This window comes from Oncorhynchus tshawytscha, linkage group LG03 (genome assembly GCF_018296145.1).
Source record: "Oncorhynchus tshawytscha isolate Ot180627B linkage group LG03, Otsh_v2.0, whole genome shotgun sequence".
In the NCBI taxonomy this organism is placed as follows: domain Eukaryota; kingdom Metazoa; phylum Chordata; class Actinopteri; order Salmoniformes; family Salmonidae; genus Oncorhynchus; species Oncorhynchus tshawytscha.
This window is the reverse complement of record NC_056431.1, coordinates 44,480,618-44,508,024: the sequence shown is the minus strand read 5'-3', so window position 1 is coordinate 44,508,024 and position 27,407 is coordinate 44,480,618. Positions and strand designations below refer to the sequence as shown.

Below are 27,407 nucleotides of genomic sequence, written 5' to 3'. Positions count from 1 at the left end.
TGGTCTTTGTTTGAATATTATCTAAAGATTGTGAACTCAACATACACTACCGTTCAAAAGATTGGGGTCACTTAGAAATGTCCTTGTTTTTTAAAGAAAAGCAATTTTTTTGCCCATTTAAAATAACATCAAATTGATCAGAAACACAGTGAAGACATTGTTAATGTTGTAAATGACTATTGTAGCTGGAAACGGCGGATGTTTTATGGAATATCTACATAGGCGTACAGAGGCCTATTATCAGCAGCCATCACTCCTGTGTTCCAATGGCACATTGTGTTAGCTAATCCAAGTTTATAATTTTAAATGGCTAATTGATCATTAGAAAACCCTTTTGCAATTATGTTAGCACAGCTGAAAACTGTTGTTTTGATTAATGAAGCAATAAAACTGGCCTTCTTTAGACTAGTTGAGTATCTGGAGCATCAGCATTTGTGGGTTCGATTACAGGTTCAAAATGGCCAGAAACAAAAAACTTTGGCAAGAAACTGAAGAAATTGTACAACGCTGTGTACTACTCCCTTCACAGAACAGCACAAACTGGCCCTAACCAGAATAGAAAGAGGAGTGGGAGGCCCCGGTGCACAACTGAGCAAGAGGACAAGTACATTAGAGTGTCTAGTTTGAGAAACAGACGCCTCACAAGTCCTCAACTGGCAGCTTCATTAAATAGTACATGCAAAACACCAGTCTCAACGTCAACAGTGAAGAGGCGACCGAGAAAAATACAATTAAAAGTCCATATCTCAGACTGGCCAATAAAACTAAAATATTAAGATTAATATTAAAATAAACACAGACACTGGACAGAGGAAGATTGGGAAAAAGTGTTATGGACAGACAAGTCTAAGTTTTAGTTGTTCGGATCGCAAAGAAGAACATTCGTGAGATGCAGAAAAAATGAAAAGATGCTGGAGGAGTGCTTGACGCCATCTGTCAACCATGGTGGAGGCAATGTGATGGTCTGGGGATGCTTTGTTGGTGGTAAAGTGGGAGATTTGTACAGATTAAAAGTTATCTTGCAGAAGGAAGGCTATCACTCCATTTGGCAATGTCATGCCATACCCTGTGGATGGCGCTTAATTGGAGCCAATTTCCACCTACAACAGGACAATGACCTCGAATCACATTTTATTTGTCACATACACATGGTTAGCAGATGTTAATGCGAGTGTAGCGAAATGCTTGTGCTTCTAGTTCCGACCATGCAGTAATATCTAACAAGTCATCTAACAATTTCCCAACAACTACCTTATACACACAAGTGTAAAGGAATGAATAAGAATATGTACCTAAAAATATATGGATGAGCGATGGCCGAACGGCATAGGCAAGATGCAGTAGATGGTATAGAGTTTTTCTGACACCACACTCAGAGGGCCCTTACCTCCTCCCTGTAGGCCGTCTCGTCATTGTTGGTGATCAAGCCTACCACTGTAGTGTCGTCTGCAAACTTGATGATTGAGTTGGAGGTGTGCATGGCCACACAGTCATGGGTGTACAGGAGAGAGCTGAGAACGCACCCTTGCGGGGCCACCGTGTTGAGGATCAGCGGGTTGGAGATGTTGTTTCCTACCCTCACCACCTGGGGGCGGCCCGTCAGGAAGTCCAGGACCCATTTGCACAGGGCGGGGTCGAGACCCAGGGTCTCGAGCTTAACAAGTTTGACAAGTTTGGAGGGTACTATGGTGTTAAATGCTGAGCTGTAGTCAATGAACAGCATTCTTACAAAGGTATTCCTCTTGCCCAGATGGGTTAGAGCAGTGTTTAGTGTGATTGCGATTGCGTCGTCTGTGGACCTATTGGTGCGGTTAGCAAATTGGAGTGGGTCCAGGGTAACGGATTCCAGGGTAACGGAATTAGGCTTTGACTCCGATTTTTCACTTTAAAACCATTGATTTAAAAGTTTGACAAACCATACAACTCTATGCTCAAGGACTACTGAAATTCCCCCTGAAAATTTCACAGAAGCACATTTACTGGAAGAAATGTGCAGATGCAAAGTTTGGTAACAGAATTACAGTCAAATGTCCCTTTTTTATGCGAACACGTTTTCCAAAAACTCTGCTCCGGATTAAGATTCAAAGATGTCTGCAGAAAGAATCGGTGTCAGCTATGACATTACAGAAATCTATTTTGGTTATTGAACTACAGTAGGTGAAGTGGATTTAAATCCGGTAACAGAATTACTATAACAGAAAGGGGGATACCTAGTCAGTTGTCCAACTGAATGTATTCAACTGAAATGTGTCTTCCGCATTTAACCCAAACCCCTATGAATCAGAGAGGTGCAGGGGGCTGCCTTAATCAACATCCACATCTTCACACCCCAAGGAACAGTGGCTTAACTGCCTTGCTCAGGCGCAGAACGACAGATTTTTACATTATCAGCTCAGGGATTTGATCTAGCAACCTTCCGGTTACTGGCCCAATGCTCTAACCACAAGGCTATCTGAAGCCCATCATGGGTCCCTGATCTGTACTACACAGAAATGAATAATGATGGATATGAATATAATTCTATTCATGGTGATGTATCCTGAATAGATACACAAAGGTAGAAATATGCAATATCCTTCTTTTGCATGTTTGGGTATTATTCTACACACTGGCTATTATTCTAATGAGCTCCGCCCCCAAACAAGACAACATTTGGTTGGTCCGGACCAGACCAAATCTGTAACAATCTTAGACGTCTATATTTCACAGCGCAGTACAGCACAATAGAGTGGAGTTCAGTACAGGAAAGTAGATATTTACAGTACAGTAGAGTACAGTACAATACAGTACATTATACTGTACTCTTGAGTGCTCTACTGTACTGAACTCTACTGTACAGTACAGTATAATACTGTACTGTACGCTTCTTAATTGTACTGCTCTGTACTGTACTATAGCGTTCTCTACTGTGTTCTACTGTACTGTACCATGCTGTCTATACTTGTGAAACCTAGACGTCTTTGATTTGATTCAGATTTGGTCCGGTCAGGGCGGACTGACCAAATTTAAACTAAGTCTCAACGTCCATGGACAACACGACGTCTGGTGTCGGTCGGTGCTTAGTGGGTGAGGGTGCTTGTACAGTAAATGGAAAGAGGGTAGATGCTAGGTGTCAGAAAGAGCCAGGAGAAGTGACATTAATTGGAGACAGAGAGAAGAAAGAGCAGGCAGAAGAGGGAGAGGGAGGAGTTGTCCAGACTGTTTTTGCACACTCTTCCTTTGAAGACCAGACGACAGAAAGAGAGAAAAAAAAACTGTTATGAGCTGAACATAACAGCATGTAAGTGGAAGGGAGGACAGTAGCAGGTGACACAACTGTTTGTGACTATGATTTCCCATTGCAGCAAATTCAACTGCAGTAATTATGTTACAGATTTGTTTTACTTTACTTCAACATTATTGTGTTTTGATGTACTTCTAATACCGTTTAAGACTTTTTCTGCTAAGTATTGTTGTCACAAGTGGCTCCCTCTCCGACCTCTAAGTCACCAGGCTGCTCGTTATGGTGCACACCTGTCACCATCGTTACGCGCATTATGACACTCACCTCCTTGATTACCTGCCCTATATATGTCACTCCCTTTGGTTCCTTCCCCAGGCGTCATTGTTTCTGTTTCATGTGTGTGTGTGTGTGTGTGTGTGTGTGTGTGTGCTGTTAGTGTTTGTTGTTTTGTATTATGTTCCATTTATTTTATTAAAATACTCACTCCCTGAACTTGCTTCCTGACTCTCAGCGCACATCGTTACAATTGTCTAAGACTCCTTTTCCATCTGTTTGACCAGAAATCAAAGCATTTTCTTTTTCCTAATTTTTAGCATATATATAATGGTTGAAAAATGTGTACATGCAATTCATTTAAAAGAGCTTCCATTTTACATCCAATTTGATTTGCTCCTATGAACTTCCCATGTTGGTTCTCATGGGTCCTTTTACATGGAAATGGGAAATGACTTCCCTTCCTAGCTTTGAGTTGGTGAGCTTTCTGATTCTTTACAATTACATGCACATCTTGTCTCTATGCGAAAATGCCCATGCAGCCTACAGAAGCACTGTCAGCCGCTGTCGCTTATGAAAAATTCCGCTTATGAAACATTCCTTGTAACTTTAATGCGCAGGGAGCTGCAGCTGTGAGGACTTCTCTCTGGTCATGCGGGGGAGTGTTACACAGGTAGCACGGTTGCATAACCACAGAACACTGAGAGAGATGGACAGAGTGGTCGCAACAAATGCAGGTATTAATACCAGGCCGCTATGATCTGTGAACTTCTCAACCAACGCTCTCTGTAATCCCTCCCTGCTATCCTTCATCAGTTTCACGAAGAGACATCTAAAGGCAGTAGAGTTTATCTGATAACTGGGATTAGATAAGTGTAAATCTGTGGACAATGTATTTGATTGCTTTTTGGAGAGGATTAATGTTGCTAGCGTATGCTGATCGCCATCCGTTGTTCAGTCAGAGACAGAGCATCGTTGTCCTAATATTAGACATGGATGAAGATAGTAGACGTTTGACCAGAGAATGGTCAGTCTGAGTTTACATTTGCTGGTTATTTAACATATTACAGGTTCTAATATAGCTAAATGAGCATGTTTCGAGTTGATGAAAGGTCATCGTTGTTCAGGAGAGAGATACTGTATATCCCTATACCCCACATACCAGTGTAGTGTGGATTAACACACAGTACAGTACCTATGCATCCCATAAGCTGCGTGGATGTGTCCTTGTATAACCCTGCTGTGTGGAATCCACTGTGGATGGCAAAGTGGGATAGCAGCACAGCATACATCACTGTCGAGGCAACAGCCAAAATCACAGCCAGGTAATGTATTTGTCTTTGGAGGAATACGGTGTGAATGGTCTCTCTTTTTTGCCAGGCAAGCAAAAAGGGTGAGATTTTCAGCAACAGTACCATTTCCCGGGGAAAGGTTGCCCAAGCCACAGCTGTAATGATATCAATACTGAACTGTAGTCTTCCCCTCTATGGAAGCTCTCAATGTGGGGGGATGCGTAATGAGCAGGTACAGTAGGGATGGTTCCATTCTGTTGCCAGATTTCAGTGGATTGTTCTCTTGCCCCTCAGTCAATTAGCCATTAGGCCATAGTTGATTCCATCCATCACAGTTCCTAATGAGGACAAGAGTTATGAAAAAATTGATAAGCCTCAATTTAGAGTGGTACAAGTCTGGGTACCAGTCTGTTTAGCCATCATTGCACTCATGTCATGATAAACACTCTTTGCCATCTTTAATTTAACTAGGCAAGTCATTTAAGAACAAATTAGTATTTACAATGACGGCTACCCTGGCCAAACCCTAACGACACTGGGCCAATTGTGCACTGCCCTATGGGACTCCCAATCACGGCTGGTTGTGATACAGCCTGGAATCAAACCAGGGTCTGTAGTGACACGTCTAGCACTGAGATGCAGTGCCTTAGACAGCTACGCCACTCAGAAGCCCAACATATCACATGGAGTACAAGGAGTTGAATGTTACCTAAACAGACTGTTCCCCCAGCCTCGTATCATAGACTAGACGTAACATAGTAAATGTAAATCAGGGACACTCAAATTAGTATGTTATGTTACATTTGGTATGGTTACCTAAGACAAACAGTTGAAGTCGGAAGTTTACATACACCTTCGCCAAATACATTTAAACTCAGTTTTTCACAATTCCTGACATTTAATGCCAATGCCTTCGGACATACTTTTTCCACATTTTGTTACATCTCAGAAATCTACACACAATACCCTATAATGAAAAAGCGAAAACAGGTTTGGAGAAATGTTTGCAAATTTAAAAAGAAAGAATGAAAGAAATACCTTATTTACATAAGTATTCAGAACCTTTGCTATGAGACTTGAAATTAAGCTCAGGTGCATCCTTTTTCCATTGATCATCCTTGAGATGTTTCTACAACTTAATTGGAGTCCACCTGTGGTAAATTCAATTGATTGGACATTATTTGGAAAGGCACACACCTGTCTATATTAAGGTCCCACAGTTGACAGTGCATGTACTGTATGTCAGAGCAAAAACCAAGCCATGAGGTCAAAGGAATTGTCCGTAGAGCTCAGAGACAAGATTGTGTCGAGGCACAGACCTGGGGAAGGGTAACAAAAAATGTCTGCAGCATTGAAGGTCCCCAAGAACACAGTGGCCTTCATCATTCTTAAATGGAAGAAGTTTGGAACCACCAAGACTCTTCCTAGATTTGGCTGCCTGGCCAAACTGGGCAGTTGGGGGAGAAGGTCCTTGGTCATGGAGGTGACCAAGAACTCAATGGTCACTCTGACAGAGCTCTAGAGTTTTTCTGTGGAGATGGGAGAACCTTCCAGAGGGACAACCATCTTTGCAGCACTCCACCAATCAGGCTTTTATGGTAGTGGCCAGATGGAAGCCAATCCTCAGTAAAAAGGTACATGACAGCCTGTTTGGAGTTTGCCAAAAGGCACCTACAGAGTCACGGACTATGAGAAACAAGATTCTCTGGCCTGATGAAATCAAGATTGAACTCTTTGGCCTGAATGCCAAGCGTCACGTCTGGAGGAAACCTGGCACCATCTCTAGTCAGGATTGAGGCAAAGATGAACGGCACAAAGTACAGAGAGATCCTTGATGAAAACCTGCTCCAGAGCTCTCAGGACCTCTGACTGGGGTGAAGGTTCACCTACCACCCTGACAATGACCCTAAGTACACAGCCAAGACAATGCAGGAGTGTCTTCGGGGCAAGTCTCTGAAAGTCCTTGAGTGGCCCAGCCATAGCTCAGACTTGAACCCGATCGAACATCTCTGGGGAGACCTGAAAGCAATGCTCACCATCCAACCCGACAGAGCTTGAGAGGCTCTGTGGAGAGGAATGGGAGAAACTCTCCAAATGCAGGTGTGCCAATCTAGTAGCATCATACCCAAGAAGACTCGAGGCTGTAATCGCTGCCAAAGGTGCTTCAACAAAGTACTGAGTAAAGGGTCTGAATACTTATGTAACTGTGTTATTTCAGTTTTATTTCAATAAATTAGCAAAAATGTATAAAAAACTGTTTTTGCTTTGTCATTATGGGGTATTGTGTAGTTTTATGAGAAAAAAATAACAATTGAATACATTTTCGAAAAAAGGCTGTAAAGTAACAAAATGTGGAAGAAGTCAAGGGGTCTGAATACTTTCCAAATGCACCGTATAACACTCCGTCATTATCACCCACCAGGCAATATTGTTTATGTTTCCATGTTCAGACGCTGTTCTTGTTTTGTATCATTCAATGTTCTTCGTCATTAAACTCACTACATTTGCTTCATGACTCCCTGCGTCTACGTTACAGAAATGCTCCGAGACCAGGTTCTGTTCCCAGGCTAGAGTTGTACAGCTCTTTATGAAACACTGTATTGAGAACTGTGGACTATCAGACATCCACTCTCTTAGGGTTGTTAGGACCTGCTTTTAATGTTGAGCCTCTTCTTTTTATTTTTTTTTAGACATTTGGGCAATTCTGGACTGCCCTAGTTATTATGGGATCAATCTACTGACCTCACAAAGAGCCTTTTCCGAATCCATTATTAGAATGACCCTGCTCTTCTGATTAGAACATGATTATGTATCACAGGCTAAGTAATCTGCTATGTAACGCTCAGAATGACCTTTGGTTCTGTTCAAGGCTGAGAAGAGATGTACAATTGTTCTCTCAGCCTCCTCCTTGTATCAGCCTTCCTCTAGTGTGAATCCATCATTCTACTGCCAGCACCACTCCTTCTCCTCATATACATACAGTCATACCTTTTTAAGAGCATACTTAACAAGTATCTAGAATATCAACTCTGCTAAAATGCTATTTTTTAGCAATGGAGTTAACCTGCAATCTATGCTCCCAAAGCGAGACATTTATTTCCCAGTTTATAGTCTATGTAGTTGTACTCAGTAAGAGTTTATGACCTAAACATGAGAGAGAAACCCTGTCCACTTTAATGGCCCATTTGTGATGGTGCTAGGCCATAGAAATGCATTAAGAAAATTTGTCTGTACATTTTGTATTCGTGCAACAGAAATTCAAAAGGAGTTTCAATGCAACAGAAATGTATTTTCTATTTACGTGAAATGTATTTCTAGAAAATCCACACAAAATGCTTGTTGTTGGATGGTTGTAAAGAAATCGTGTTTAGGCCACATCAGAGACATCATCAGAGACATGGCAGGTGCATTGGGAGACAAATGAACCCAGACGCCCAGACTTGCCCAGATGGACACGTGTCTAGGCGGAGAAGCAAAATGTATTAAGGTAACTGCTTTTGCATCCATCCTTTCTTCAACAGGCCCTACTTGGGACATGTTTGAGAAACAAGTCCCGTCAATCAGTGTCAATTAGAGGAGCGTTCAAAGTAAGGCCACATCCTGGGTGTCAGATGCTCTCTCCATACTTGACAGCAGGCTACATAATTACTCTGCACAGCCTCCTGAAGAACCCGGGGTCTGTGAGTGTGGACGGCTGCATATGAAAGGGCTGCCTTTCATCCGCCTCTTACATGTAACTATCTACCTCCTGAAGAGAGAGGGTTCCACAGTGTGGAAGAGGAGCGCTCCATTGGAAGCCTCTTGTTTCATGTCCAGCCTAAGTCCCTTTCAGTTATGCACACAGCAGTCATGCGATGCCATCATACCTGCGGTGATCTTCAAAGCCAGCTCGTCTCTAGCAGCTCTCATTTTGCCCAATCTCTCTGTGTTGGGGGATACACACACCGTCAATACCCTCTTCCTTCATTGACTGCATGAAGAGTGAGTCTATGTGCACTCATACTGGGCTGCTCCACCTCCAGTGTCTTTTAAGAGGTGTAAGGATGGCTTTCTAACAACTGAGCCCAAATCAGCCTCTGGGATGGGGGAGTATAATCACATTTGACTGGCTGTGTGGATTGTAGCAGGCTTCAGATCATTCCCAACGTGGCGCTTTAATTGTGCTCTGTATGTGATGTGGAATTTGCATACCATCCGCGTTGGCATCAGTAATAGAATAAATTAGCACAATTTCAGACAGAATCCTACTGACAGAGAGACTCAATGTTTTCCTCTTCCATTTCTCATTATAGTAATTAAGAAATATTCATACATACATATTCATCCAATATTCATTCTTTTTTTTTGTATAAAAAATGAAAAACTAGACTACAGTATCTATGAATTTTGGTATTAGAGAAATGTACATTTGTTCAGTATAATTCTGTGATTAACGTTTCAATATTCAGCGCATTATTTTTCCATATCCGATATTGGAAGAATAAACAACATTGCTCTTCAACAGAATTTCGATGAAAGAGTATTTCATGATTTCCTTCATTGACATATTACTTTAATCTGTTTATGTATTTGAAGCCAGGAAACAAAACAAAGCTCGAAGGTACCCCAAGGAGCTTGTAATTGTGTGGGATGAGCACATCTGGGTTAATTCTCTCTGGGTTGTCTGCATGGTGACTGAAATATAGGCTTGCAGGCAGACTATTGCAGTTGAAAAACATGGCCTTGCATCACCTCTCCCTATTCATAGCGTTTCCAACTAAATTATTCATATTTTTGTGAATTTTATTTTGTGAAAGTGCATGTGTTTTAAATGTTTCATGTGCTAAATTCATGTGGTTTAAACATGTATCGAAAATATGAGATGTTTATTTGTTTTTCTGTATATCATTTTGGAGTGTGGGGACAGGTCTCTGTGGTCCCTGGAACAGGAAATGGTTGGTAACCAGATTTTGAAAATAACCCTTTTTCCAACAGCCCACCTCTGTCTTTAGCTGTGAGCAGTGGCAGCTCATTGATGATGCGTGACTCATTCATTGCTCATTATCAGCCCACGCTCACTCTGACTCTTCTGGCACAAGCTCTCCTGCTTTGGATCTGAGATGGGGGTTGTAGAGGGCGGGGAAACTGCAACGATGAAGCATAAGCAGCCTCCTGCCTCACTGTGATTGGCCAGTGCGATCCATCTAATCTGTTGTGACTACTCCTCTTTCCCCTCACTCTGGTAATGCTGGCAGCATCCATCCACAGTACACACTGTGCTGTTTCTGTTCCAGAGAGAATATATCAGTTCTGCACAGGGAGGAGAGGATTAACACAACATCAGCTCATCTGCGTACACATTCAGGGAACAAATGAGCACCCAAGGCTTCTTCTCTTTTCTATCCAACTCTGACCATCACAGGACTTGAGACTCTCATCGTTGGAGCATTGTTCATCCAATTCTTACTGTGGTGAGAGGATTTAAAGGAGGACACATTCTTTTGCATATTGGATTTTGCGATTTGTGTGTGCTGTTTTTGTTCACTTAGTTGAGAATTGTCCAATTGGAACAATGCAATTAATATTACATAGTTTAAACTAGCTCTAAGCATCCAGTTTTTTCCAGGGGGCCTCTAACTTTTTGGACGGCGCTAGAAGGTTTGCTACTTGTTCATCTAATTTGTCCAACCTGAGTGTCAGAATGCCATCCAGGGAGTCTTACGAGGTCCAGAAGGGAGAGAAGTCCCTGGTGCAGAAGGCCAAGCAGGAGGCCAACCAGCAGGACATACTGGCAGCTGCTCTGGGGATGAGGATCTCAGGACCCCAGAAACCTCCAGCCACAATCTGGCAGCCTCTCAAACTGTTTGCCTATTCACAGCTCACCTCGCTGGTCCGCAAAGCCACGCTGAAGGACAGCAGCCTGCCGCACAAGTACGAAAAAGTCCACAACTTCAAGGTGAGACAGATCGCCACAGGAACAGTAGTTCTGTTGCACCTCTTCGTGCCATTCCACTCTAAAATATGGCTTGTATTTCAGCATGTTGTAGACAGGCAGTGTTTTTTTGTAGTATGCTGCTGTGGTGGCAGTTGGCCACCAGAAGGTCTGTTTGGGGGGTTATGGGGCGAGAGAAAGCCTGAGAAAACAGGACTGTTTTTGGATCTGTCCACTGAGTGTTTTTCAAAAGGAAATCTGTTGGGCGGTCTGTAGTCCACTGTTGTTGGTTCGGGCACCAGATGGGGAGATTAGGCGATGGAAAGGGGGGGGGGGCAGTGGAGGAGTGGTATCCCCATTAGGCTCCAGTCAGCAGACTTAGCCCCTGCTCTGCTCTGACTGTTTGGGTTAGTTAATGAAGTTGGGAGCTGGGGGAGAAACATTCCCTCAAAGGTTCTAGAACTGCTGACACTTACAGGACTCCTGCTTCCCTTATTTATTTATTACTCTGCCATGCAGTCCATGCTGAATGCGCCATTAAATAATTTTAAGGGTCTGTCACACATTGAACTGTTTCAAGATCCCTTCACAACAGGAAGCAGTCTGGGCTGACATGGTTAGGGTGTAATAGTTATTGACAGAGCATTAAAATGAATAATCATCCTAAACCTTCTGTACAGCCAAGATATCTCTTTGAAGTTATGAATCCAAAATGTGATTTTAAAATATGAACATTGGAGACAAATTTAACCAGAAAGGCCAGACATAACAACCAGTGCTAAGTTTTATCGGTTAATTAAATGTTCTGTTTTTTCCACACACACACATACTCGATATCATCTACTGTATCTTGCCTATGCTGCTCTGTACCATCACTCATTCATATATCCTTATGTACATATTCTTTATCCCCTTACACTGTGTATAAGACAGTAGTTTTTTGGAATTGTTAGTTAGATTACTTGTTCGTTATTATTGCATTGTCGGAACTAGAAGCACAAGCATTTCGCTACACTCGCATTAACATCTGCTAACCATGTGTATGTGACAAATAAAATTTGATTTGATTTGACACACACACACACAAAAACATGTTTTATTTTCACGTACACCAGATAGGTGCAGTGAAATGTGTTGTTTTACAAGGTCTGCCATAGTAGTACGGCGCCCCTGGAGCAAATTATGCTTAAGCGCCTTGCTCAAGGGCACATCGACAGATTTTTCACCTTGTCGGCTCAGGTATTCCAACCAAATAGAGTAAGGTTTCCTTTCCCTGTAAACCATGAATCACAAAAGAGGTTCTAACCGTCCTGCAAATAGTATAGTCTGATGAACTCACAGTTCATCAGACTTGATACCATCTTCTCTATTGCATACCGTGGCGGATTGTTTTACTGCTGATCTTCTCATGCTTTCCCTGCTCCCATAGTGAGTTCACACAGTGTATTGTTGATGGCGCTAGTATTCTCACCTCATATCAAAGGGGCCATTATTGCCTCCGTCGTGTAGGAAAACACCTCAGAGGGTGGCAGCACTGCCTCCTGCCCAGAGGTCTGGATCAGGCACTCCTGATTGGCTGAGCTGTTGTTATGTTGCCTGGCGGAGTGGGAGCTCCCTTCCCTGCGTGAGAATCCTTTAACCGTTGCCGTAGCACATTTCCATGACAACATGCCCCCTCACACTGGCACAGGGTCAACGGTGCCCACCCATCCTCCCCCGTTCTGCATCACCATCACATCACCACCACCACTATTCAACCTGGCCACTCATTAATGGTTAGCATGGACTAGACATCCTGTCTGATTTGACTGGGCTCTAAACGCCCCTAATCTACAACACACACACAGAGATAATCCCTTTATTTAACTAGTTTAAGACGCCGGCATTGTGGTTTTCTCCAGGGCAACCTGGGGAAGGTATGGTACCTGTGCAGTACATGACTGCAGCTTCTGACTGCCAGCTCTCTCTCTCTCTCTCTCTCTCTCTCTCTCGCACGCTCTCTCTCTCTTACTACCCTCCAGGTCCACACGTTCCGGGGACCTCACTGGTGTGAATACTGTGCCAACTTCATGTGGGGGCTGAAGGCTCAGGGAGTCAAGTGTGCAGGTACGTACTGTGCTATACTTAACAGTAGACAGCCACTATACAGCTGCTGCTCCTGGCTGCTCTTTTCTTAACAACACGCTGTTCTCTATTTATGTAATGGACTTTTATGTTCTCACCCCAGTATGTGGGTAACCTGGTTTTTAATGTGAGTGTTTGTAAGTATGTGTCATATTGCGTCCCTTAATCTAAAATCCCACCATGTGTTGGGAATAGATTAGAGGAGTTGTATAATAGAGTGAAATAAGAACTCAACATCAAGCATTTACTCAGTGTGATGTAATCCATACTCCCACTAATGTGAAACCCATGCTCTAAGAGCAGATTGTGTGTTACTGTACTAATGAATGAGAGGTCAAATTGATGAGTCTGCTTATAGCTACTATTCCACTGTTCAAATGACACGCTATAATGAAAATTCCCATATTCTCACGTAATGTTCAAAGAAGTTGTTTTCCACTCAATGTCAGACTAATAGTGTACTTATATGCACTCTATATGCACTCTATATCCTGTCATATTGATCAGTCCATTATCATAATGTACAGTGGCGTTCGGACTCAGACTATCTCTCGCTCTCTCGCCCTCTCTCCCTTCTCTCTTCGCTATCTCTCTCTCTCTCTCTCTCTCTCTCTCTCTCTCTCTCTCTCTCTCTCTCTCTCTCTCTCTCTCTCTCTCTCTCTCTCTCTCTCTCTGCTCCAGTTGCAGGGGAAGTGGGGGGTTGAGAATGCCTCTGTGGATTCATGCGGAAATACTTGATGGTCTCTGAATAGATTCACAATGTTCTAACACGTGTACGTCGAGGCCTATTTATCCAATCAGGGCTGATATTACTAGTTGAGTGATTTTGCTGCCTTTTGAACAATAACCAGTAGCTGATGTTTTGGAGCCATTTACAAGATGTACAGTATAGTCATGAGATTCCTTTGTTCCCATCTGTTTTAAAAATGTTTTTTTAATGTATTATAGTGATTTTATAACATTTTTATTATCACAGGATATTAGGTAACAAGCCATTTTATAAAGCTAGGATAACATAATAATGTGGTATAATTGTGGCATCCAATGAATGTCGTATTTCAAAAATGGGATCATATTTCTGCGGTGAATGCATGCTTTGCCATTGTGAAGGTCTCTAAAAAGGATGAACTAATTAGCTAGAGAGCAAAAGTTTTTGGATCACACCGCCCTTACAAAAAAGAAAACATGTCAAATTTGCAGTTTCACGTGTGAAAAATCGTACTTTCACATGTGAAATCGCACTTTCACACATGAAATACAGTATCTGTTTTCACATGTTGAGCTTAAACTTCCTTCATTTGTGAAACCATATTTTCACATGTATTACATTTAGAGTTCACATGTTAACACCACCTTTTATTAACATGTGAGGAGAATTACATGTTTTCGCCTTACATGTGAATTGCAGTTTCGCATGAAATTTGTGGTTTCACATGTTAACTTTCACGTGGAAATTGGATATGTAGTTTCACATGTGAAAAACAACCACATGTAAAAATCGAATTTGCAGTTTCATATGTGAAAAACTTTCACGTGATTGATTCACATGTAAGAAAACTTGATATTTACTCCAATGTTTGTATGCAAAGTAAATGTAAACAAACATGTTTAAAACAAAAATGTTGATATCATGGATGGTTATTCCATGCATTCTTAGTGTAATCTATGGATTTAAGAGTGGTTGCATTTCTCCAGCCCCATCCCTCTGCTTTTTACCGAAACTGTGGCGGGGATACACTTTGTTAATGTTTAAATTAAAGATTGCGGCTTAAAACACCTTCAATAGAGTAATAGTGTTATTATATGGTGTAATCCTCTATTAAGTGAGTTACTTTTGCGCCATTAATATCAAGCAAAACTTCTGAAGTCGAGAACAACATTCTTCGAATTGCCAACAAAAATAATGATACTGAAAGCAAAACATAAACCCGAAAGTATTAATAGCAAAACCAAATATTGCAAGGAAATACTTTTTAAATGCGAGGGGAAAAAAACGTATTCAGTGATTAATAAAAATAATAATAATAATAATGAGAACGCAATTAAATATAACGCCTCCTTCTTTTCTGCAATTTTTTGTTGTTACCTTGGCCTTTGCTTTCCATGCCTTTTTGAAGTTTTGTCACATTCATTCCAGCAATATATCACCCTGCATCCCACTTCTAGTTTGCCTCTGAAGCTAAGCAGGGTTGGTTCTGGTTGGTCCCTAGATGAGAGACCAGATGCAGCTGGAAGTGGTGAACATAATCATGTGAAAAATAATGAAATGTGGGGAGAAAACAAGTGAGAAATTCACATGTCCAAAAACCACGTGAATGATTTCACATGTACAAAATATCCTAAATTATTAAAAAATAATAATGTTTTTATCATTGTTTTTTGATAAACAGAAGTCCCCAGGTGTTGATAATGAGGTATTAACGTGGACTGATGTGTGTGTTTAATATATTATTGATGTGTCACAGTGAGCCACACATATGTCTGTGGAAGCTGAGCCATGAATAATTTATGCGCTGCCTTAGAAAGCAGATGACAATCGAATGAAAAGCGCCTATTTTTGGAGATTGTCTGTAGACTTTTTTTGCCATTCCTTCAGACAAAACCCATGGCGACCAGAATCTAGGACAGTGAAGTCTTATGTGATGTTTGAATTTAGCATTCCAAAAATGTGCTCCCCCTTTCTTTCTGTATGTGTTTTTGGGCAAGTGCCAGGAAGCCAGACCCTGCCAGTGCTTGTTGTGCCACATTTCCTCATCAGAGGACGCCCCCCAGTCTCATACCATCATGCCCATGAAGAAAACAAAGCTCTGAGCTCTGAGCGCTGGGAAGGAACTCCATTTCCTCCCGCATTAAAAACCAGAGAGCTCGGTCACACAGCCCATTCTCTATTCATCCCCATTCTATGCAACTACGATGGTGCCGAAGGGGAGGGCTGCCGTCTTATCGGCTCTTAACCAACCATGCAATTTTTTTTTTTTTTTTTGTGTTGTTCGTAACTTGTTTTGTACATAATGTTACTGCTACCATCTCTTATGACCAAAAATCAGAATTGCGAATGCTCACCTCAAACTGGACGAAGAGTTCTTCTTCAATGAGTCGGACAGGAGGGATATAATACAGACACCCGACCAAGCCCAGATCCCCGTTATTCGCTGGAGAACGAAACGCAGATTTCGCGGAAAGAGATCAGGGTGCCTTGCGAGGATCAGGCGACGAGTGGCTAATCTGCCATTGCCTTCCGTCCTGCTAGCTAATGTTCAATCGATGGAAAACAAATGGGACGAGCTGAAAGCATGTATATCCTACCAACGGGACATTAAAAACTGTAATATCTTATGTTTCACCAAGTTGTGGCTGAGCGACGAGATTAAGAACAAACAGCTGGCGGGTTATACACCCCATCGGCAGGACAGAACAGCAGTCTCTGGTAAGACACGGGGGCCTATGCATATATGTGAACAACAGCTGGAGGTCTCAATCGTTTTGCTCGCCTGAGGTAGTAGTGTATCTCATGATAAGCTGTAGGCCACACTATCTACCTAGAGAGTCTTCATCTGTATTTTTCGTAGCTGTCTACGTACCACCACAGACAGATACTGGCACTAAAACTGCGCTCAATGAGCTGTATACAGCCATAAGCAAACAGGAAAACTCTCATCCGGAGGCAGCGCTCCAAGTGGCCGAGGACTTTAATGCAGAGAAACTTAAATCAGTTTTACCTCATTTCTATCAGCATGTTAACTGTGCAACCAGAGGAAAAACTAATTCTCGACCACCTTTACTCCACACACAGAGACACGTACAAAGCTCTCCCTTGCTCTTCATTTGGCAAATGATTCCTGCTTACAAGAAAAGCAGGATTCCTGCTTACAAGAAAAAATTCAAGCCGGAAGCACCAGTGACTTGGTCTATAAAAAAGTGGTCAGATGAAGCAGATGCTAAACTACAGGACTGCTTTGCTAGCACAGACTGGAATATGCTCCGGGATTCTTCCGATGGCTTTGAGGAGTACACCACATCAGTCACTGGCTTCATCAATAAGTGCATCGATGACGTCGTCCACACAGTGACTGTACGTACAGTACATACCCCAACCAGAAGCCATGGATTACAGGCAACATTCGCACTGAGCTAAATCGGAGAGCTGCCGCTTTCAAGGAGCGGGACTCTAACCCGGAAGCATATAAGAAATCCCGCGATGCCCTTCGACGAACCATCAAACAGGCAAAACATCAATACAGGACTAAGATTGAGTCACACCGGCTCTGACGCTCGTCAGATGTGGCAGGGCTTGCAAACTATTACAGACTACAAAGGGAAGCACAGCCGAGAGCTGCCCAGTGACACGAGCCTGCCTACCAGACGAGCTAAATTACTTCTATGCTCGCTTCGAGGCAAGTAAGACTGAAACATGCATGAGAGCATCAGCTGTTCCCGGACGACTATACAATCACAATCTCCGCAGCCGATGTGAGTAAGACCTTCAAACAGGTCAACATTCACAAGGCCGCAGGGCTAGGTGGATTACCAAGAAGTGTACTCTGAGCATGCGCTGACCAACTGGCAAGTGTCTTGACTGACAGTTTCAACCTCTCCCTGTCTGAGTCTGTAATACCAACATGTTTCAAGCAGACCACCATAGTCCTTGTGCCTAAGAATACTAAGGTAACCTGCCTAAATGACTACCGACCTGTAGCACTCACGTCTGTAGCCATGACATGCTTTGAAAGGCTGGTCATGGCTCACATCAACATCATTATCCCAGAAACCCAAGACCTACTCTAATTTGCATACCGCACCAACAGATCCACAGATGATGCAATCTCTATTGCACTCCACACTGCCCTTTCCCACATGGACAAAAGGAACACCTATGTGAGAATGCTATTCATTGACTACAGCTCCGTGTTCAACACCATAGTGCTATCAAAGCTCAACACTAAGCTAAGGACCATAGGACTAAACACCTCTCTCTCCAACTAGATCCTAGACTTCCTGACGGGCTGTCCCGAGGTGGTAAGGGTAGGTAACAACACATCCGCCACGCTGATCCTCAACACGAGGGCCCCTCAGGGGTGCGTGCTCAGCACCCTCCTGTACTCCCTGTTCACTCATGACTGCACGGCCAGGCACGACTCCAACACCATCATTAAGTTTTCTGATGACACAACAGTGGTAGGCCTGATCACCGACAACGATGAGACAGCCTCTATAGGGAGGAGGTCAGAGACCTGACCGTGTGGTGCAAGGACAACATGATCAAGACAAAGGAGATGATTGTGGACTACAGGAAAAGGAGGACCAAGCACACCCCCATGGCGTCCACATCACCAACAAACTAACATGGTCCAATCACACCAAGACAGTCGTGAAGAGGGCACGACAAAACCTATTCCCCCTCAGGAGACTGAAAAGATTTGGCATGGGTCCTCAGATCCTCAAAAGGTTTTACAGCTGCACCATCGAGAACATCCTGACGGGTTGCATTACTACCTGGTACGGCAACTGCTCGGCCTCCGACCACAAGGCACTACAGAGGTTAGTGTGTACGGCCCAGTACATCACCGGGGCCAAGCTTCCTGCCATCCAGGACCTCTATACCAGGCGGTGTCAGAGGAATGCCCTAAAAATTGTCAAAGACTCCAGCCACCCTAGCCATAGACTGTTCTTTCTGTTACCTCATGGCAAGCTGTACCGGAAGCACCAAGTCTAGGTCCAAGAGGCTCCTAAATAGCTTCTACCCCCAAGCCATTAGATTCCTGAACAGGTAATCAAATGGTTACCCAGACTATTTGCATTGCCCCCCCGCCCCCAGAACGCTGCTGCTACTCTCGGTTATTATTTATGCATAGTCACTTTAATAACTCTACATACATGTACATATTACCGCAATTACCTCGACACCGGTGCCCCCACACATTGACATTGACTCTGTACCGGTACCCCTTGTATATAGCCTCGCTATTGTTATTTACTGCTGCTCTTACTTTTTTTTAAACATTTATTTTTGGTATTTTCTTAAAACTGCATTGTTGGTTAAGGGCTTGTAAGTTAGCATTTCACTGTAACACCTGTTGTATTCGGCGCATGTGACACATGCAATTTGATTTGATGGTGGAGAACTACATATAATATTATATATGCTGCTGCCATTAGAGATGGTGTATCATGCTGCTGCCATTAGAGATGGTGTATCATGCTGCTGCCATTAGAGATGGTGTATCATGCTGCTGCCATTAGAGATGGTGTATCATGCTGCTGCCGTTAGAGATGGTGTATTATGCTGCTGCCATTAGAGATGGTGTATTATGCTGCCGCCGTTAGAGATGGTGTATTATGCTGTGGCATTAGAGATGGTGAGATAGAGAACCATTGGGGAACCCAGGCACGGTAAAGGTTAAACTACATGATAATGTGTTGATTGGCTACCAGCGGGACTGGACCCTTACCTCTTTCCCCACCTCCAGTGTCAAACCCTTTTAGCCATATCAGAGCAGAGCTTATCCTCACTGGAGTGTCTTCTCCTCGCCATGGCAACAGAGCTGACAGTGCAGTAAAGCAGTGTCTTTCTGCAGGCTCCTAGGCTCCCTTGGGGCTCTCCCACCACATCATTGTGTGTGTGTGCGTGCGTGATCACATGCACAACACCAGTTCAGCAGACCTGTGCCTGGTGAGAGGCTGCCCTCTATTACACTGCCTGTCTCATACCCTTAAGAGAATCATCTCTTAAACATAATTACATTTCTGCATCAATGCACATGAATAAAGCCTGGTGAAATTTCTCTGAGGGCCCATATTAATCAAAATATGTATAGCTATACCAGTAGATCATAGTCTTTTTGTGATTTTTTAATTATTGATATTTGAGGAGCAAAATTGATGACATATTTCCTCTGAATCTAGGTCTGATGTTGCCCGCCGCGGCTGAATTTCTGCCTGCACGGCCATTGTGTGCGAGCCCAGATTCTGGGGGAGAATGGAGCATGCATGCCTGACTCTCCCTCCTCCAGGCCACGTTGTTTTCAGTGGCCTCTAATTCCTTCTAAGAGCCTCTGTTACAAAGCGGAGCAGGAGTCACTCTGCATCTGTTCTCTGTAGGCTGCTGTGCTGTGCTCAGTGTGCTGTGCTCCCTACAAGCTGATATCTGCTCTGATTCTGAGGCAGGCAGTTGCACCTCAGGCCCCAATCACTAGTACTGAAGACCAAAGCAGCGTGAGATGCTCATTAAAACTACATATTCACTGCTCAGAAGAGCATAAATGAGGAGCATGTTGAGCTACAAAGTATTTTTGTGTGTAAAAATGACAAAACAAACCAAGCTACATAGGAAAATCAAGAATACATTTGGTAGCTATACATGTGGTAGTTATAAGATCAAACTTTGTGGAATTTGTTATGAATTATTTTTATGCATGAATGGCACACTGTCTGAATGAGGGATTGTTTGTGGACCTGTGTTCCACTCCGGTGCTCAAGGTGACTCCAATAACACCCCTGGCAGCTGACCAGTGAGTGAAGTCAACAGCTAGGACAGAATTCTCCAGTCATCCAATGACATGCCGACGGCAAATATTGATCAAGAAGATGTAGGCCTTAGCAAGCAATAACAAAACAAGCCAGTCAACTAAAATGAAATGAGCAATTTGGGGGATGCAGGCTAATCATTTTGGTACACTTCAATACTCAATCAGGTCTATTATTTCCCTGGAAGATAGTATCATTGGAAGATATCCCTCTTAGGTTGTCCACTCTGACTCTCCTCTTCCTCTTTTCTTTCAGATTGTGGTTTGAACGTCCACAAGCAGTGCTCCACTATGGTACCCCGCAACTGCGTGCCAGACCTGAAACACGTCAAGAAAGTGTACAGCTGTGAGCTAACAACTCTGGTGAAAGCTCACAACACCAAGCGACCCATGGTAGTGGACATGTGCATACAGGAAATTGAATCAAGAGGTGAGCAGAAGATAGATGGCCATGGCTCTATGAAAATACTTGGCAATTACACCATTCACTCCCTCTTTCCTTTTCAGGAAATGTTATATTTTGAGAATTGTAACGGAATTGTAATGTAATGTGATGGACTTGCACACAAACCCAATTCAGTGTAGGGAGTAGAAGGTGAAGGACTAATGATTGTAACGTTGGTCCTATCTATTAATATGACTTGGAGAGCTGATGGGAGGCCTGGTAATTGTACATGTGTAATGGAGCATAGTTTACTGTGTTGCTGCTGCTGCCTCAGTTGATTGCATTCCAGTTGAATCACTCAATGGTGTAAAACCCTCATTTCTACCTCATTGTCTAGCCCGGTAATCTACGTCTGTAAATAATGCTATGTTTGATTTATGTCTTTATTATTTTGTCCAATGGTGCGGAAAACTATTTGCATCTGCCCATGTTATTCCCTGCGTGCTATTGTAGACATTCTTAATTTCTCATGCATATTGAAGAGCTGTTAATGACATTCTCTATGTTGCCCAAGGTGACCGCTGAAGGTGAATTTGCCTCTATTTATTTTGCTCTTGGATGCCCACTTCAGTCCTATGTTGTGTTATGTAAATGCAGAATTTGTCATTAATCCCCCTCTATCCCTCTGTCATAGGTCTGAAGTCTGAAGGGCTCTACAGAATGTCTGGATTCAGCGATTCAGTCGAAGATGTCAAGTCGGCATTTGACAGAGGTGTGTCTTCTTTTGACACCCCTATCCTTCTGTTCGGGTGTTAACAAACCCCTCGGGTGCCTCTCACAGTAGCGTGCTTGTCAGCTCTTAGTGCCTCCATGTGTGCTCAATGTGATGGTTTACATTGAACTAATCTTTGAGTTAAATGTTGGCAATGCGATGTGTTTGCATATTTGTGATTAATGGGAAAGTGACACATTTGTGGAGGGATTCATCTCCATCTGGAGAGCATGGCTCATCCTGACACGGTCCACTCACAGGATTTACAGATAGGGCCATGGGCCAGCTCTGGGGATGGCAAATTATTGGACTAGTTCAAAGGCCGTTATTGGACTAGTCCAAAGGCTGTAGCTGACCGAAATGTATTTCACCGTAGTATTAAACCTCCAACTTCATTTATCTACTCCAGTTAAAGAGGTAGTTAGCCTGCCTCGTTCTCTGCCCAGTGCAGAGTGAGTTTAGAAATGGATTGAGGGCAACCCTGGAGCTATGGGCTGAACCTTAGCTAGACCAGTGTATGGGAGATCACCTATGACAAGAGTGTCATTCCAGCTCACAACACTGTGATATGTAGACCCTCAGAATTAGGCCATGGCCTGCTCTGGATACTGTGTCGGACTCAGGAACAGTCGGAGGAAAGCAGGCCAGGCGAGTCAAAGCAGAGGACCAGCCTAGATTTCATCCCCCACGGTGACACAATCCCTTTAGTCCTCACCTTACACTACACCACAAGCACACCATGCTGATTGAACTCAATTTCCTTGAGTTCAATCAGCAAGACGAATGTAATGCAATGTCTTATGCACATCCAGACAGTTCTTCCCTCTTTTCTAACAAATGTGTTATATCTCTTCACAGATGGTGAGATGACAGACATCTCTGCAAACGCTTATGAAGATATCAACATCATCACGGGAGCACTTAAACTGTACCTCAGGGATTTACCCATTCCTGTCATCTCGTACGATGCCTACCCCAGGTTCATTGAGGTTGCAAGTGAGTTCAACAAAAGCAGCTTTTTCCTCTTCTCTGCTGGTTAAAACCATGTATAATTGTTTCAGTCACGCACCAGCACCACGGAGAATGTACCATGCAAGAAGAACTACCATTGGTGTGCCTTTTCATATATGTGGTTGAATTATGTAAATCCCTCAACATTAAAGCCATGATGCATTATGGAAGCATTCAGTGGAGATGTATTCAGGTCTTCCTTTTTGCTCTGTGAGTGTTCAGAAATGATTCTGCAAAATAGATCATGATGTTTTTGAGTTTTCATTGTTGTGCTTTACTGAATTTCCACTATTTATGTATAGTTATTAACAATCCTGGGCATTCAGTGGAGAATGTAATGTACTTTCATGCAGTCCACATAAAATGAGCATCAGATGCTTCTCTCCCTTTGAAGTTCTTATGGTTCTGTTTTAGAAAATGACTCTTGTGTGGTAATCAGTTATATCGACTTGAGTGCACTCTGATGTGAAGGGGAAAACCCTTGTTCCATGTCATTTCGCCAAGCCATGACACCCACCATCTCAGATTGTTCTGAAATTCTTTCTGTAGTTAGGTAAGGTAAGATTCACATTCCCGAAACATTATTTTGTTGAAATAAAGTGTTATCTCAGAGAAATTAAGCTTATTGATTGCACCCAAATTGTCCATTTTAATTTATAGGATTCAGATAATATTCAATAAATATAGTACCCAACATCCGATTTGGACCAAACCTCTTCCTACCAATGCGTAAGACACAATGAATCCAAAATAATAGTCAAAAGCCACCCACTGACGCCCACACCCCATGCCAACCCCACCCCAACAACCAGTATACAGTATCAGTTCTCTATGTTTGTCAAGTAGTATAACGCCACGGCTTGGAGTATTGCTTCTCCATACTATGAAATGTATTCTCTGTGAATCTTTTTTTTTTTTCATTATTCAGAGGAATTAGTAATTGAATTCACTCGCATTATTTACCAAAAAGTAGTGTGAAAATACCAGGTTTTGACCACTAGATGCCACTGTACCTGCTATACAACCGCACTCTTTTATCCAAATACTGGTCTCATTTGTTTTATTCAATAGTTCACAACATTGCCTTTGCAACTTTGGGTAGAAAACCAATAGATTTGCCTCATGATTAAAATAAATTATGTGGTCATCCTCACAATTCAAGCCAGTCCTCCATGAAAGCAAATTAGTTTGTTCTTATTTTACGCTTTAACCTGTGTCCAGGAAATGTCCCCTTCAAAAAAGGGATTAGTTACTGTTAGACCATTCCTAGTGAACAAGCAAACCATTAGGCTACAGCAGTTCTAATGGTTTCAATTTTAAGGTCTCTAATGGTCTTCAATGGTAAAAGGCCCAAACACACTGTATAGTGTTTTGCAATTGTAATGGAATTGGGTTGCGTTGGGTTTAATGGTTTATGTCACTAATCACAATACATATAGAGCCACAGCTTCAGCTATAAATTAAAATGGCCAATTTGGGTGCAATCAATTAGCTTAATTTCTCAGAGATCAAATTATATTTCAACAAAATAATATTTCAGGAATGCTTATCTTACCTGTTTCTAACTACAGAAACAATTTCAGAACAATCTGAGATGGTGAGTTTCAAAATCGTCTTTCTTGTGCTTTTTTGAGGTGGAACAACCCACACGATAGTAAATCATTTCAGTGAGAACCATTGAGCACGGATATTTCTATGGGAGGTTTTGAGAGTGTCTTGTGAGAGTCTGTAGACAGAGAGACTGCTCTGCTTTCACCCCGTGCTTCTGTTTGCTTCTCAGAGCTGGAAGACCCAGAGAAGCAGCAAGAGGCCTTCCGTGAGGCTCTGGAACTTCTGCCTGCAGCACACAGTGAAACCCTGAGGTACCTCATGGTCCATTTAAAGAGGTGAGTTATTGACACCCTCTAGCTTCTCTGCAAAACAACGTGTTACCCTGGTGATTTGTAAGAGCATCCTTGTTTATCTGAGACATATGGTTATAATTGAATGCTCAGATTGTTAATTGCCTCTCCTTGATGTGCCTCTTCTACAGGGTAACGTTGAATGAGAAGGACAACCTGATGAATGCCGAGAACCTGGGCATTGTTTTCGGGCCCACCCTCCTGCGTGCCCCAAACCTGGATGCCATGACGGCACTCAACGACATCCGTTACCAACGGCAGGTGGTGGAGTTCCTCATAAAAAATGAAGACACCCTCTTCTGAAAACATACATCCATTCTGCTGAGATATGGAAGGAAAGAGACACTTTTTTTTGTAAAACAGCTTGATGCTGCCTAATCACTTTTTTTGTGCGAGGACTTGAATAGTAAGGCATCTTTGTATTACATTTGTTATATATCCATTTCCACTTCTAGTGGATTAGTGCTGAACCACACTTTTTCTTCCCCTGTAACGGGTGTGGATGATGATGTACCTTAAACTTGCATGTCTGTCTCCCCATTTTTGTCGGGGCTTGTGTAGAACACTGATGGACCAGACTTGGCCACGTCTTTATTTTGTATAGCTTTGTAGAAGTAACCCAGCATGTGGTAAAGATTGTGAAACATTGTTACTCTGCTATTATTTGTCCTGTAGATGTACAGTACCTCCCGCCCGGTTGCCTATTAGGCAATTGTTTTTGTGAAACATTGTATACCTGGATGTGAAATAGACTACTGTATCTTCTCTGAACCTTTGTAATGATCTTTGACTGATCCTGTCTTTTTTGCCTTTTCAGCTGTTTTATATGCAAGTCTTCTTTAAGGGAAATTCAAAGCCTCTTTCAATCAGAAAACAAGTAATCTGTGTACTTTTAAATGTTCTGTTACATTTCCTGACAGTCAAAACTTTATTGCATTCAAACTACTACATTTGTGCAGTTAATGTTTTTTTATTGTAATATTTGTTTACTTAATTTGCTCATGTACATTTTAATTTATTAAACCTTGCTTTCTGAAAATGCACTGGTATGGCCTGAGTCATCGCAATTGTTCCAGTAACAATGAAGCTGTTGAATAAGCATTTATTGCAGTGCATGTTAATTTTAGAATATGGTACAATATGTGCAGACACCAGACATTGAAGTACATGGCATGCTACATTTGCGTGCACTTGCAAAATGACCTTGATAATGGGGGCTGTTCCTCTCAATCTGCATATTGAAATGAACAGGCAGTGCTATAGACGGCCCAGGGCCCACATGACCGTGTGCAGCGTCCCCTCAAACTATGTGTCAATCACAATGATTCGCTCTGAGATTAAAACAAAACCCACAATACCTTTAGGCACGGCCTTCTCTCCATCCAGATTTTTAATTGCTGGATACATATGCAAACATTGTCACTTGGGGTTTATGTATTTTTAGGTTTAATTAACCCACAAGCAATTTCTTTCCACACATTTTCCAAAAGCCAGTGATGTCTTATCTTCCTTACTCGCGGCTCATTATAAGATCAAAGTGTACCCTTGCATTTGTGCTGCCAGTGAACTAAAGCTGTTGTTATTTTGGTTCATGTGTTTTTCCTGATTGATTCATACACTTTCCGCTGAGGGGTATACTATAAAATAGGATCAATGAGTTAGCCAGCTAACTTTAATAAGCAACCATAAAAAACGTTGGATTTTCTGATTCATTAAGAAGGCTAAACAGTCAGGTCCTTAATTAAATTAAATAATACAAATACTGAGCTATATTGTTTGCAAAAAAAACAACATGAAATTAGAGCTCTTTGGCCATGCACACCACTGGTGGGTTTGGCGTTCAAAAATAGAAGCATATGAAGAAAAGTATCTCATACCTACAGTAAAATATGGTGTTGGTGTCTTTGATGTTAACGTCAACTTTACCAAGTAACAGGACATTTTTTGCCAAAAACCTGAGTGCCTCTGCCAGGAGGCTGACACTTGGCCGCAAGTGGATCTTCCAGCAAGACAATAACCCCAAGCACTAATCAAAATCCACAAATAAGTGGTTCATTGACCACAAAATCAACATTTTACAATGGCCATCTCAGTCTCTGGACTTGAACCCCATTGAAAACCTGTGGTTTGAATTGATGAGCACAGATGAAGGACATCAAGGATCTGGAAAGATTGTGTATAGAGGAATGTTCTAAGATCCCTTACAATATGTTCTCCAATCTCATAACACATTTTAGAAAAAGGCTCAGTTTCGTTATCCTCACAAGGGAAGGGTACTAGAGTATTGAAAACAGGGGTGCCAATAATTTTGACACCTATCTCTTTTAGCACATTATTTATTACTTGTTAAACAAATGTTCTTTCACTGAGCAATTGTATCAGTATGAAATAATATAATTTCCCAAACAATTTTTGCATTCACTATTCCTCACTATTTATATGATTTATGTTATAAAATCATTTTTGCTCATCTTTATCAAGGGTGCCAATAATTATGGACCTGACTATATATGTGATTTGGTTGTTGAGTCAATTAGAGCGTGCCCATTTTAAGCTTAACTTTCTTTAAAAGTAAAAGTTTATTCAAAAAATATTTAGGCAAGTTAGCTGGCTAATTCCTTGATCCTGCTTTGTAGTATACCCCTTAGGAGATCTCACTGACCATGGTTTCTTGGTGGAGAACCACAGCCATCCTGAATGACAGCATGTGAAATCCTATGATGTGAAATCCCATTAAATGCTCTGCCATTGTTCTCGTAGTGGAAACACTACGTATTTAGGCTGGATTATTAAAAACGATCCAAACGAACCTGCCCCAAGCTTTTCTGTGTTAATCACCTCATGCTTTTTTAATGCTTTCCCATTTTATACTCAAATCTTTGTGGCTACTGTATTCATGCTTCAGTATGATTTATACCTGTTCAGGAACTCTTGACGTCTTTATCGCTGGGGTTTATCATTTACATTTAGGTTTGAATTAATGGTGAAATAA

At 42.2% G+C, this 27,407-nt stretch overlaps 1 protein-coding gene across 2 annotated transcripts; it reads left to right on the top strand.

Annotated features, from left to right (window-relative positions):
- Positions 1 to 9,987: 9,987 nt before the first annotated feature.
- Positions 9,988 to 25,458, top strand: LOC112236803 (N-chimaerin). Of its 2 annotated transcripts, XM_024405421.2 has the most exons (8): positions 9,988 to 10,238; positions 10,394 to 10,723; positions 12,721 to 12,805; positions 20,603 to 20,776; positions 21,426 to 21,503; positions 22,362 to 22,499; positions 24,295 to 24,400; positions 24,547 to 25,458. In XM_024405421.2, exons 2-8 carry the CDS (start codon positions 10,469 to 10,471, stop codon positions 24,716 to 24,718), a joined length of 1,008 nt encoding a protein of 335 aa, XP_024261189.1. In that variant the 5' UTR covers positions 9,988 to 10,238; positions 10,394 to 10,468; the 3' UTR covers positions 24,719 to 25,458. The 2 variants fall into 2 exon arrangements, with proteins under 2 accessions (XP_024261189.1, XP_024261184.1); XM_024405416.2 differs by having other exon boundaries at positions 9,988 to 10,723.
- The last annotated feature ends 1,949 nt before the right edge of the window (positions 25,459 to 27,407 follow it).